Here is a 14,528-nt window from a genome sequence, read left to right as displayed (position 1 = left end):
GGCTATGTTGTTCTTCATTTTTCTATCATTGCTCCATACTAGTGACTCAATCTGCGAGGGGTAAAATGTCACATTTTTGCAAATTTGGTATGTCAGATGGAGAGAGTGCAGCCAAGAGCATGGCTACTATTTTCACAGTGGTGGTTGTATGTTGGATGTGAGGTCTGATTTGGCACTTGCACCTTCCCTACAACCCAGCTCACTAGAGCCTGGATACAAACTGGCCAGCACAGGGGAAAGCCTATGTAATTGTAGGGAGTAACCTGTGTAAACAAAAATTGTTTCCAAGATAGCCAGAGAGGTTACATCCTAATATTGTCAGTTCCATGAGCATAGTCACTGTTGTGAAGTTATCACCCAGTAGCATTGTTTGAAACAATCCCAGATTATTATGCTTGTTTGATTCACCTCCCTAATTCTGCATGCCATTTCTTCATCTGGAGCAGCCAGATCCTGATGCTGAAGGTTTTAGTGGACATCACTAAAAAAAAAACCCTCTAAATTTTACTGGCAAAAATAGTTTATTTTCCTACTTGTCACTACTGTACAGGGTCATTCATTATTTAATCGCAGAGTCTACTGTCACTAATATAAATGCATAAATGCAGAAGGGACAGAGATCCAGTAGAGGATCTCACTGAAGGAATTGGGCAGAGATAGAAGTTTTAGCCAGTTCTCTCTGCATTCTCCATTATCAGCAGTCTAGATCTAATTCAAACACATGCATTCACACATATATTATAATACTTTCAACTGGGCAATTTTGGAAGTTTCCGTTTTATGCTGTGCATGGTTGTTCAACTCTTCAAAGAAAGTATAACTGAAGATAGTTAAATGTTTAATGGTATATTAAAGTGCATGTGAATAGGGATGAAAGCATATTCCTTGAGTTGCAGACTATGCATCTTCACTTCTATTTTGTTCGTCAGTGCATAATCATCAGTGGAGAAAGTGGTGCTGGGAAGACTGAAAGTGCCCATCTCATTGTGCAGCATTTGACCTTCCTGGGAAAGGTATTTACGGACTGTCACATAACTCAAATTATAATACTGTGAAGTACTGGCTACATTTGCATGCAATCTTAAACTCAGATTTAGTGCAGGGGTGAGCAGCCTCTGTCTCAACTGATTATATTGGGTTTCAATTCCCAGCCACCAGAGGCAAGATGGCCAAACTGAAGGATGCTGAGAGTGGTAATGTAGAATTGTACAGTATGGTGGCCACAGGTTGCCCACCTGCTGATTTGGCAAGGATGAGCATGTGCAGATCTTTGGGTTCATGTCTATGTTTCAGATTTTTTCTTCCCCTGTCTTTTCCAGTGTAGTTTGTGACAAGGTGATTACAAACTTCTGCTTCCATTTTTAGTTAACTTCAGTTTAGTGTTACAATAGGTTTCACATTCTTTGTTAAAGTGTAATAATACATATATAATTTTAGAACAGAAATTGAAAAAAGGCAGGATATTTACTTATTTGGTAGGTTGTATGTATAATAAAACAACTGTTTAAATTTGTATTTTCCATGGATTTTATCCCAGAGAAATTAGGAAAGGTTCTCTTTAAACAGATTTGTATGAAGTATTAATAGATAGATATTTAATGCTATTTTTTTCCTGTTTCTTGTTAGCTTGTTCCCGATTGTGTCTGGTTTTCAACTGCTGCTTGCTGATGTATTTGCTTTAAGAACAGAATGAGGATAGGAATGTTTTAAATGAAGTATGAGGGCCATATAGTTGACAGGGGAAATTCCTTGTGACCTTTTCTGTCTGTGAAGGCAAACAATCGTGCTTTGCGGGAGAAGATCCTCCAAGTGAACCCTTTGGTCGAAGCATTCGGGAATGCATGCACTGCTATCAATGATAATTCTAGCCGTTTTGGGAAATACTTGGAAATGATGTTCACACCAACGGGAGCTGTAATGGGAGCAAAAATCTCAGAATATCTGCTAGAAAAGTCCAGAGTTATAAAGCAAGCTTTGTAGGTATATTTTGGACTGTTTTGCTTAAAATATTGCTTTTATTATAAGGCTATTAGCAATGTTACCTTCAGCTGGAAAATGTTGGAGACTTCTAAGTAAGAGTTTGACTTTGGTGCATTAATACCTAGCCTGTACAGATTATTTGGAGAGGCATTTTACAAAGCAAGCATAGAGTACATCTCGAAACTCCTACTCGAAGCGCTGAGGTGCATTTTCTACAGCCTACAGGTGACTTCTGTGCACATACATGTATGCCCAAGTAATCTGGGGAGGGCTCTGAAGGAGCTGTCCAAGGGACGCAGTCATCTTGACCCTTGGAACAGCAGATTCAAATATATGATGCCGTCACTTCATGAAACACCCTTCCAAATGATTTGAACAGCCCTAATTTGTATATGGAGTAAGCCTATAGAGCTATATACATCCAGTTGTCAGTATTTTTTACTTTTTTGCATTTTTTACCGAAGAAGGATGGGTGCAAAGTAAATATTCTTTCATTGAAAGTATTTAATTTTATTTTTATTGAGCATATTTATACTCTAGCTGCTATTAGGGAATTTCATGGTGAGTTATCTATCAAATTAACAAGGGGAAAACTGAAAAATGAAATAAACAATTTGATTTAATTCACACATAATAATGGTAAGAGCACTGATAGAAACGTGCTTAATGGACAAAAGTCATGGTCAGGCTTTGAATGTTAAGTTCCAGTTGTGAGAGTAGGAGGCCAAGTCTTTACCTGGCACTGAATGATAGATAAGTTTGGCACTAGCCTGGCCTCCAGGGAAAGGACAAAGATCAGAGATATCTGGCAGTAAGGCCCAAGTAGGGCCTTCTTCTCGCCGTCTACTCCTCCCGCGGCTCGTTGTCGTCCGGTGGGGCTCGGCGAGGCTGAGTTTATGACTCTCAGCTTTATGTCATGCGCTGCCTGCCTCTGAATAATACTCAGACACTGGTTCGATGGATCAGGCTCTGGTTTATTCACAGCGCAGTTACAGCGTCGGAAGAAAAAAGCTGAGAGTGACAGGAGCGCGCCGGTGCGGGGTTTAAATACCCCACACCGGTCAGCGCCCCCTCACTCGCGGTCACGTCACCCCCCTTTGTCCAATACGTTGCCCTGCCGGTGGGTGAGGGGTTCCGGGATCGCCCATCATCGGGTTTTCTATTCATCCGGTGATTGCTGTCAGCTGGGCGATCCCCGTTGTATTGGCGCTGATGGCTCGGGTGTGCTCCGTGATCCGTTTAGTTATTGTTTGTTGGCCGTTAGTCGTTGTGAGTTGATGGCTACTTATCTTGAGCCCCTTCTCCTGTTTACTTGCTATTGTCATGTGTGCCATTGCGCTGATGACTTCAGCTCAACGGCACTCATGACAGTAAGGCAAATAACCTGAAAACTATTTTTCTGTGTCCCATCTTTCCTGCTATGTGAAAATGGTTAAGCTGAGCAGTGAAAGATGTGTACAATGTGAAGATAAACTAGAATGTAAGTTAAGCTGAAAAGTACTGGGTTCTGTTGCTGTTGAACACTGCTGTGCACTTGAGGGTTCTATAAGCCCTCAAGTCCAACACAGCATTTGCAGCAACACAGCAAGCACTTGGGAACCCTGTCCTTGTTCTCTGTCTTTTGAATCCAGGGTTCAATGTACTTCAGCGTCCCCCTGTAGGACTCAGAATTATGTACACAGCCTTTATTAACCTGGTGTGTTGGACTACAGAACCCTTCATTCCCAGACAGCATGGCCAGCAGTTAGGAATAATGGAAAATAAGAAAACTCAGGATTCAATTTTTGATGTTAAAAAAATTTAAGGCCCTCCCACCACAGTTCAGAAGGATGTCAGTTGGTTGTTGATTGAGGGAAAGGCAAAACGTGGTAGACTTGGTTTCTTAGAAGCATCATTTCAGAGCCTTCTCTCTCCTGGTGTCCTCCATCTATTCTGGACTTTAACTCCCAGCATCCTCAATTATAGAACAGGGAGCCTGGGGCTGATGGGTTTTGTAGTCTGCACATCTGGATTCCTTTAGGTATTCAAATAGAAACACTGCTAGGTGGTTTGGAGGAAGTACTGCTTCCTGAATCTGTTCTATATACTATTTGAAATTCTCAATTAAAGATACATCTTATTTCTATGTTCTATAGTAATTCTTTTTTTCTAACAGAGGAGAGAAAAATTTTCATATATTTTACTACATTTATGCTGGTCTTTATCACCAAAAGAAACTTTCTGAATATAAGCTCCCTGAGAAAAAGCCTCCCAGGTAATTTTTGCTAACTTGTGCTTATTGCTAGTTATAACTAAGTATTGATTAGGAAGTTGTTTTGGTGAGATGTTTTAAAATCTGCCTTTATCATTCCCCATGTCTTAAGGATACACTGTAGTCCTCTCATGTATACAGCTGTATGAGCAAGAAGAAATCCTACTATTTATGAATGGTTTAATTAAATTAATCAAAAATAAAAAAGTCCATCTAATTATAGTTTTGCCACACTCTTAACTTTAATCTGTTTTCCAAAATGGATGATTATAAAGTTAATGGTATGTATTAGCATTTTAGGCAAACAAAACCAAATGAATTGTTTTAAATTGGTGCATTACTATTTGGGTAATTAGCAATATTAAGTCCAGATTTTGCCTCTGGGTATTCTAGTTTCTGATCTCTCAGGGAACTTGCCTCGCTCCCTCCCAACTTTGAGACTGACCCAAAACTTATTTAACTGTATTTTTTGGAGTTCTCATTTTGAAAATAATAGCATCAAATAAAAGGCTAGCCAATAATATGCTGGTCACCATATGTTGTGACCTGTGGTTACAGCAATAAACTTATTTACTTACTAATATGCCAGTCATGACGGATAGTAATGGGAAAAAGGAGGTAAGAAGGGGAGGTTAAATGTGTCTTTGTATCCTTTGCAAATAGTATAGTTTCAATTCCTTGCAAGGGCTTGTCCTTCTAATATCTGTTTGCTCATTAGACTTCTATCCTACCTTTCATTCAGGAGCTCAAGGCAGCATACCTAGTAGTCTCTCTTCCCATTTTCTCCCCACAACAACCCGGTCAGGTAGACGGAGCTGAGTGTAGGCAATTGGCCCAAAGATTACATTTGCTGATTATGCAAGAATATGACAATATCTAGGAAACAGCTTTTATTTGGAAAGAGACTGCAATCTGGGTTGAACTGATAGCTATGCTAGCATAAGATATGGCTCACTGACTTAGTTGAAATAAAACTTTAACAAGGGTGTAATCTGAACTTTTGGCTCAGTCTCAGAATTATGTATAGGCTTATCAAAAGGGATCTGAATCATGGATTTGACTTTCAGGCAGCAGCTTTATTACTTTACTTTCCAGAAACTATGTATCTCGGTTATCTATTTTACGCAGGTACATTGATAATGACACAGGAAAAGTGATGCATGATATTATTAATAAAGAATCCTATGGAATTCAGTTTGAAGCAATCCAGCATTGCTTTCGGATCATAGGATTCACTAAAGAGGTAAGTGATGACTTTTTACATAGATGCCAGAGTGACGTTGGCCTTGCTTTAAAAATGTATATTTTTCAGTGGGCAATTTAATGCAGGCTTATTCAATATAGTATTACTAAGTGAATATGAATCTGTACAATGGTGGCTGCCAGATCAGGTCTGGTCAAATCTATGTATGGCCTATGCAGTACTTTTGAGGTTCTCTGTTTGATTGGGAAGAGAGTTTTCCTACCCTCACTCTTACCAAGTGAGAGTAGAACTATGATAAATAACAGCAGTGGAGTAGCTCCCTGGAGTTAGAATCACTGAACTTGAATCAGTGCTAGACTAGAGGAAGAAGGGCCAATAGCTGACAATTAGCTCTGAAGCTAACAACAATAACAATAATAAAAGTTAGGTTTTCTCAATAATTTAGCTGAATGTTAGGCATTTTATCAGCCAACTGTATTCAGGAATTAAGTTTGAGAAACTGATCAATTCCTGATTCCACCAGTCCTTCCCCAAAGCCTACCAGATCTCATCTTGGCTTCTTCTCTGATGCACCAGAATCTCTTTGAACTCTGCCTTTGTTGGTCACATTGCAGCAGGACATTTCTAGGATCTGCCTTGCATGGTGCTATTCCACCTGGTATATAAAGAGTTAAATTGGTATATAAAAACTGGTATATAAGGAGTTAAAATAAATATTCTGGCACTGCTCAGAATGAATGAATGAATCAAGCAATCAAGCAATATAAACTGGCTGTTGGAGCAGCTCTCAGTCTAAGCTAGGAATGGAAATAGGATGATAGAAGTGCGCGTCGAAGACAAAGATGAATGACATGAAGCCCATAGGACTGGGCAGTGTGATTGCATTAGGTCAGCACCTCCCAGCTTTTGCAATGTACTGTACATTATAAGCTGAGAAGGACAGTATGGCTTGATGCATCTGGATTATGGAATTATGTGCATATAATCTGTCCTCAGAATGTATGTGTACTCCAAAGTGTTGGGTTGGAAACCTGCTGATGTTTACAGTTCTGACCTTCCTATCATTTTCAGGAAGTGCATTCAGTGTATCAAATTTTGGCTGGGATCTTAAATACAGGAAATATTGAATTTGCTGCCATTTCTTCACAACACCAAACTGATAAAAGTGAAGTGCCCAATATGGAAGCTTTAGATAATGGTAAATATTTGCTAAAAGGAGTCCCTCCTTATCGGGGGGAGATGGGCAGTGATAAAAAATTGATAAACAAATAAAGTAAAATAAATAAAAATAAAATCTCTGAAATGTCCTAATGCAGAATATGCATAAGGAAATCTAATTTCATACCAGATGGCTAGCACTTTGGCTCCCATCTTAGAACATCCCTGTCTTTCAGCTGCTGCACTACTGAGTATTGGCTCAGAAGAACTTCAGGAAGCTCTTACCTCACACTGTGTTGTCACACGAGGTGAGACCATTATCCGAACAAATACTGTGGACAAAGCAGCTGATGTGCGAGATGCCATGTCAAAGGCTCTTTATGGCCGACTCTTCAGCTGGATTGTGAATCGGATTAATACCCTGCTGCAGCCTGATAAAAATATATGGCAAGTTAACAATAAATAAATAGCGTATCTGCTTGTTGATACTTATATATTCCCTTTTATTTTATATAAGGAGTTTACGGTTTATTTTAGATAATGCCTCAAAATGGCTTGCATGCTGTGATTCTGCATTTTTTGTTTCTGGGACATTAACTCCAGTGTTTCCAAAGACTTGACTGGGATTTAACTAAGTGGGTCAATGGGATTCATGTGGGTTAAAATCACGTCAGCTCCTTGGAAATATACTAGGAAATGTTTTCATTACATTATCTTTTTTCTTCCTCCTGTTTTTCATTTTATTATCTTCAGTATAAAGTAAACCTTTGGATTCAGTTCTAGTCATTATCCTCTTGTGCTTAACTATGCCTAATACATCAATACCAATGTATCCTTCATTCAAAAGTCTGGTAATTCTGAGACGAAAAGTCTGGTTGAGTTGGATAAGCCGCTCAGCCAGAGAAAGAAGCTTTGCCAGTGGACGACTGGGCATATTGGCCCATCAGCCCTTAATTACTCTGCAAGTGCAGGTCAGAAGCAACCACTGAATCCAGCACCTTTTAGTTCCCTTGAAAAGTACCAGGATTGGTTCCCTTTTCCATGCCAGCTTGGCGTTAACAGCATGATTTTCCCACCCATTAATTCCAGTGGAAGGGAAGCTAATAATGATGCATTTGTCTTGGCTGGCATGAACCAACATGACCTTGGGGATGGTAGATGAACTTCGCTGCTAAGGACTGCTCCAAGGGATAAGCAACCTGATAACTTCCAGATTTGTGAATTTCAGTTCCCATCAGCTCCAGCTAACATGACCAAATATAAGACATTCTGGAATGGTAATCCGTTATATCTAGGGGGCACAGGTTGCTAGTGTCTATTAGCTGCTTTGTAGATTCAATTTAAAAATGTTTTACAATGCAATTTCTAATAAGAAATGCCATAGTTAAGAATAAATAATATAATATAATACATATAATAATATATAATAATATATAATAATAATAATAAAAATGCCATAGGGAAACATCCACTGTAGTTTTTTATCTGTATTGGTAAATGATGATTTACTTAGGACTGTATATTTGTGCATCTGATTATTTCAACACTAGTGATTTGTAACATCTTCATAGCCTGTCCACATTACTGTTACTTTGGCACAATGATGGTTGGATGATCTAGAAGATGCCATAAATCACTAGTGTGGAAATGAACTCTTTTTTCCTTAAGGCACTCGTATTTTCAGTGCTAAATCTTGTCACTGAAGGAAATACTTATTCTATTTAGTATTGCACTTCACAGGAGTAACAAAAAACAATTAAAAATAAGTGCAGATTCAAAAGCTTTGCTCATAGGCCATACAATAGGCCTGGTGCAGAATAAGGAACATGTTATAGTATTACATTGGATTTTAAATTTATTGGTTCATTTTCAAACAGCAATGCTGAAAGTGGAATGAATGTTGGGATATTGGATATTTTTGGATTTGAGAACTTCACAAGGAACTCATTTGAACAGCTGTGCATCAATATTGCAAATGAACAGATCCAATTTTACTTCAATCAGCATATATTTGCACTTGAGCAGGTAAGCTTTGATTGACTCTGTAGCAAAATCTGTAGGCTAGACTTGGGACTTGTAAGACTGGTGAACCAAAGGAGATGACTTTTGCTATGAAGTTTATGACTTCATCTGTCCCCTTTGAAAATAAATGTTTTCCCAGAAAGGGAAATAGCCTTCACCATATGAATTTAGAGGATACATACGCAGCTTCTATCAACACTGTACTGTACATAGAATTACAATTTAATATCTTTGTTACATAAAGATTCTGTAACTTTGTTACATTTGTAATACATTGCTTTTGTGTGCCATTGTATGTTATTACCTATTACAGAGACTGTTTTTTCAACAAAGCAGTAGAACTATAAGCATTATATGAATTTTAGTTATATGAAAACCAGGAACAAATATAAGAGAAGCTGTTTTCCAAATTGTGATTTAAAAAAAAAATCACTAAGCATCAACATGTTTTGAATAAGGTTTGTTGCCTGCCTTAGTCTGTTCTCAACTTTGCAACTAGATGGGTAAGAAAGGCCAGATTGCTGAGATAGAATATTCACATAGTGATATTTATGACTTACTAACTTTTGTAATATTTTAGATGGAATATCAGAATGAAGGAATTGATGCTGTCTTAGTTGATTATGAAGACAACAGACCACTCTTAGATATGTTCCTTCAGAAACCAATGGGGCTACTTTCTCTACTGGATGAAGAAAGCCGATTTCCCCAAGCAACAGACCTAACTTTAGTTGGTATGACCTGTCCAGAAATCCCAAATTGTTACATATATACACAGAATAAAAAAGCAAAAGAGCAATTAATATCTTTATAAAGTTTAAATCCAAGATGACTGCACTAAATCCTTGGAGTCAACTGATTAAATTGTTGAATATTTTTGTAATTATAGACAGATATCTTCTCCATATAATAAACTGTTATTATTAATGGAAGCAAGTGAATGCATATCCGTTGAGCTGATTTGTGAATGCAAATCACATTTGAGAGCTTTCTGCTGATCAAGCAATTCTGGAATAAGAAGTTACATATATGGAGAATTGAGACTTACAGCAGAGCCTTTGTGAAGCTGGATGCATAGCAAACTGCAGCAGGAAGAGGTAGTTGCTTAAAAACTGGGGAAAAGCCCTACCCACATTAGAAGTATACTATGCTTCTGCAGCACTATCTTGGATCTAAGCTGTTAGATTTACCTGTCCAGCTGTGTGAGAAATAAGTGAAGGAAGCAGGTTAGAACCATTTTTGTAACCAATATTTAGACTGATGTGTCTTGTAAAAGACTTTTCTCATGAAGCCAATTGGTATTTATCCTGTTGAGAAACATATTAGAAAATTAGTATTTTTCTAGGGGTATCGTATAGGGATATATGGACAGTTTTCCAACTATTTCTGAATGCAAAGACTGGGTAATTCAAAGTCAGCTGTGTCATTCAGTAATGGAATCAGGAAAGTATCACAAATGGGCTTTGTCTCTTCATTTACTCTGTTGGTTAACTGCCTGCCCCCCATCTGAGAGTCAGAAACTGCTTGTTGCCCATTTTGTGCCAGCTGATCAAACACTAGGAATTTGCACAACCTACTCTAGACATCTGCTAATATTGGAGGTAGAGTTCCAAATTTCTGCTTAAACAGACTTCTGTTTCAGTGGTGATAACAAAAAAAGTGCCACATTCTATTTTTCTGTTATTGGCTACGCTGAGATCTTTTGCTTTAATCTCCATATGCCAGTAAGTCAGCTAACTCTGTTGCATATCTAAAATGAAACAATTGTAATAAATCAACTGCAGAAAAAATAATAAAGTTACCAAACATAGCAAACATTTAGTAAAGCAGATATAAGCATAAAATATTAGAGGTTTTTCTTAGTGTTCTGAGTTTTTCCTCTATCCACAAACTGTTTTAAGATCCTTATGGAACTGTTGTGGCCTAATGATTAAGAGAATACACTAAAGACTAGGAAATTTCTAAGTAAAATGTCACTTCAGGAATGTATTAAGTGGTATTAGGGAAGATAAATCTGCTTTTTTCTGAGTCTCTTACCATCATCAATACTATGGAGATAGTATTAACCTACCTTACAGAGTTTTGTTATTACAGCTAGTCCTCACTTAACAACCACAGTTGACAGCAGAATTTTAGTTGCTAAGCAAAATGGTCATTAAGTGATTCTGACCTGATTTTACAACCTTCTTTGCAGCAGTCATTAAGCAAATCACTGCAGATGTTAAGTGAACCACATGGTTATTAAGCGAATCATGCAGTTCCCCATTGATTTTGCTTGCCAGAAGCCAGCCGGGAAGGTAAAAAATGGTGATCACGTGACCACAGGATGCTGCAATGGTCAGAAATGTGAACTGGTTGCCAAGCACCCAAATTGTGATCACGTGACCACGGGGACACTGCGACGGTTGTAAGTATGAGAACCGCCCATAAGTCAGTTTTTTCAGCACCGTTGTAAGTCTGAACCATACTAAACTAATGGTTATTGAGCGAGGACTACCTGTATTTTATGTTGATTGTATATCAACATAAGATATATTCTCTGTATATCTAGTAAAGCTTAAAGTGACATTGTGAATGTTGAAATTGTGCTTCAGATTAGAAAAATGTAATAAAATCTCATGAATTTTACAATAGGCTTACAAGTTGGCCTTGAAAAAGTGCCTCGTTTGTTACTTATGGGTCCCAGAAAGCAAGTTTGTGTTCTCTTTCTTCTTTCTGCCTTAAGTGAGTAGATAATTCCATACATATCCTAAATTATCACAGCTTCAACATTACCAACTGTTCCCTGCTTCACCTTATACTATGTATAGATCATTTATTACAAAAGCTGCACCATTAAAAGAATAGTAAAACTACTAAAATTAAAATGATGTTTTCAAAATAAAGAAGTGAGAACTAGCTGCAATTACTAATGCGAGATGGGCATTTTCAGGGGGACTAGTCCTATTCATTTTAAAGTCTGAGAAGCATGTGGTAAATGTCAAGACCATTTCTTAGGGCTCTTCCCCATTAATGTTGTTGCCCCAGTCTCTGAGTTGGCAGAAAAATATGCTAGCATAATTTGCACTGTCCTGATGGCTGAGTTCTAATCTGCCTAAATCCTTACATCTTTAATGCAGGACAATTTAAGGGCAGTAATTAGTCAATTATTTTGGCCTTATTTCCCTTCTCACTCATGTCAACAGCTGGTGGGAAAAACTACCACCAACTGTGTCCCTTAAAATGTAGCGGGTTGGGCATGGACAAATGCCTAGATTGGTGGCTTTAATTGCCTTTCAAGTTTCCTGGGTGACAGATTCCAATGCAGAGATGCTTTGGCCATTTTTTAACATGGGTCTATGTGTCTTCTGGAAAACCAATAGATCCATTTCCCAAAATAGCCAGTTGATTGGTTGGTGGTATGGATGAGAGTACAGAGTGTGAAAAGGCTTCTACAGCTGCATCTCAGCCCACCCTCTATCCCACTAATCTGTTAAGTGGGCTACTTTTGGAAACAGATCTACAGTAGAGTACAGCATTCCAGAAGCCTGGTAGATAGGTTTATCATCTTCAGCTCAGAAAACCTTTAATACATTTTTTTGGGACAGGACAAGCAATACATCATTTTCTCAGTTTAAACTGACCAACAACCTTCTTTTAAAAGATCACTGAACACATATTTCATAACCAGTCAATGGTCTTCCAGAAGATTGGTATACCAGCATAGGCAAAGAGCTCCCATAATTCCTGAATGCATAGTATGTGCCAGGCATTGCATGAATAGGTGTCTGGTTTCTCCAGCAGGCCAGGCCAGTGCCTAGTGACTGGAATGGAGGGAGCATACCTACAGCAGCCTCAGTTGGACAGTAGGAACTTGGCAGATGCCAACCTCTGACCCCCTCACCATCAGAATTAAGAATGAGATATTATATATCAACTGTAGGTCAAGACTTGTATCAGGAGAAGATAGAAAACTCTACTTTAAAAATGGAACCACCAAGGGTGAATTTAGGCTGCTTCCACAGTAGACTGGGGATATACCGTAAAAACAATTAGAAAATCATATTTGAGCCATGGCCAGCAGGTTGTGTGAAGCAGCCTTTAGGTTAAACTGAGATTGGCATGTCCTTCAGACAAACTTGGTCACACAGCTACCATACAACTGGAAAGGTAGCCTGAGGAGACTTTTGATAGAAATACAAGAGAAAAGTGATTTACCTATGTTGCTGAGCTAATTACTATCTTATGTAAATGGCAATAATGAAAAATAAAAAACATCGTGGGAGATACCAAAGAAGCAATGTAGGTTGCAGCTGGTACTGAGGGGGAAATAGTTCTGATTATATGGTCAGGAAGCAACTGTAATGGGCAAGGCTGATTTGCAATCCAAACAATGGACCATTTTTAATATTTCCAGTTCTTATTATTCAGAAAGTAAATACAAATAATCACACAGAAAAGAGAGAAGAAGAATGGCTATTGATATACAAAAGAAGAAAAAAGAAAAAAAAATCAGTAAAAACATTATTAGGAAACTACTTGATTACAAGTTACACTTTTCCCTTCCATTGAACACTGACTGATAATTGCAATTAATATACAGTATTTGTAAACATTAGGAACTGTTTCTGATTTCTATTTATTCTATTTGTTTCATCTATTTTGGTTTCTTTCCCCTTTGAAACCATACTCTAAATATCTGAATTTGACTTGTTAAGTAATATATGAGGGAGCAATTCTTACTTGAATTTAGTTAAATTTCTCTTTTGAATCTATACCATTAGTTTTGTCTTTCCTGTGTATTCTTTAAGTTTGGTTTCGCAATCTGATATCATCAGCAAAACATCTCTTTTCCAATGTGAAAAGATTTGTCCTTGTGGCCATCAAAAGAATGGACTGTTAATGTAGTTTTCTTTTTTTTAAATGAACAGATAAATTTGAAGATAATCTGCGATGCAAGTACTTCTGGAGATCCAGACGAGTGGAGCTCTGTTTTGGCATTCAGCATTATGCTGGAAAGGTAAAGCTTCTATAACTTGTACTAAATTCAAATGTAATAAATTATCCAGCCCTTAGATTTCCCTTAAATCAGGGTTCCTCAACCTTGGCAACTTTAAGATGTGTGGACTTCAATTCCCAGAATTCCCCAGCCAGCCATGCTGACTGGGGAATTCTGGGAGTTGAAGTCCACACATCTTAAAGTTGCCAAGGTTGAGGAACCCTGCCTTAAATGACTTTCAGATTATTCTTCTTTGCTTAATGCTTTTAATGAGTTTACATTTTAAAATTTAGAAACTGTTTTGCAACCCATGATATTTTAGCCTCTGATGACCAACAGAACTGAGTGTGATGGTACAGTGGACTTCAGATGCCCTCAAGCCATTTGGCAGGTGCAACACTTGTGATTTCAGAAGAGTTACAGCACCAATTGATCCTAATTCTTGATTTATAATATGGTGGTACATCTGCAACCCATAGTTTTGCCGGTCCCCTTCCCCCTTGTCTGTCCTCTGGAACTGCAGCTGTTCCTGTTGCTGCCAATTTCATGAAGTGCCTTGCTTCTTTAAGGCTGAAGACCAGTCTTCTCAGAGCAAAAGTCAAAGCATCTGCTGCTTGGCTCCTTACTTTATGGTTGCCAGGCTTTACAAGGAACAGAACATTTCATGAAAACAAAGCTCAGTGACTAGAAAACTTCGTACCAGGTTACACTGAGAGGTCTCTGTGTCTGGTAGGTCATCCAGAAATCAGCAAAATCAGCAGTGGCTGCCACACTGACAATTCAGGAAAAAAAGAGAAGCAAAGAGAAATGGGGAGCAGAGCAGTTTAACTTTTCTTGTGTAGCAAGATGTACTGATATTGCTGAAGAGGAGAAATAGTTGTGGGTGTGTACACATGAAAATAAGTGCACATAAATAGGTGTGGGTGACTGAGCAC

The 14,528-nt window shown here is 38.2% G+C and overlaps 1 protein-coding gene across 1 annotated transcript in view; it reads left to right on the top strand.

Annotated features, from left to right (window-relative positions):
• Positions 1 to 14,528, top strand: part of MYO3B (myosin IIIB) — a 241,767-nt gene that overhangs the window by 106,339 nt on the left and 120,900 nt on the right. The window contains exons 12-20 of the mRNA XM_063305914.1: positions 930 to 1,013; positions 1,774 to 1,976; positions 4,136 to 4,234; positions 5,360 to 5,474; positions 6,507 to 6,633; positions 6,830 to 7,040; positions 8,471 to 8,618; positions 9,196 to 9,349; positions 13,526 to 13,614. Coding sequence (XP_063161984.1) covers positions 930 to 1,013; positions 1,774 to 1,976; positions 4,136 to 4,234; positions 5,360 to 5,474; positions 6,507 to 6,633; positions 6,830 to 7,040; positions 8,471 to 8,618; positions 9,196 to 9,349; positions 13,526 to 13,614 — 1,230 coding nt within the window. The remainder of the gene's footprint in view (positions 1 to 929; positions 1,014 to 1,773; positions 1,977 to 4,135; positions 4,235 to 5,359; positions 5,475 to 6,506; positions 6,634 to 6,829; positions 7,041 to 8,470; positions 8,619 to 9,195; positions 9,350 to 13,525; positions 13,615 to 14,528) is intronic.

Source organism: Candoia aspera, chromosome 1, assembly GCF_035149785.1.
Source record: "Candoia aspera isolate rCanAsp1 chromosome 1, rCanAsp1.hap2, whole genome shotgun sequence".
NCBI lineage: Eukaryota > Metazoa > Chordata > Lepidosauria > Squamata > Boidae > Candoia > Candoia aspera.
The sequence above is the reverse complement of the archived record's forward strand: the minus strand, read 5'-3'. Positions and strand labels throughout refer to the sequence as shown.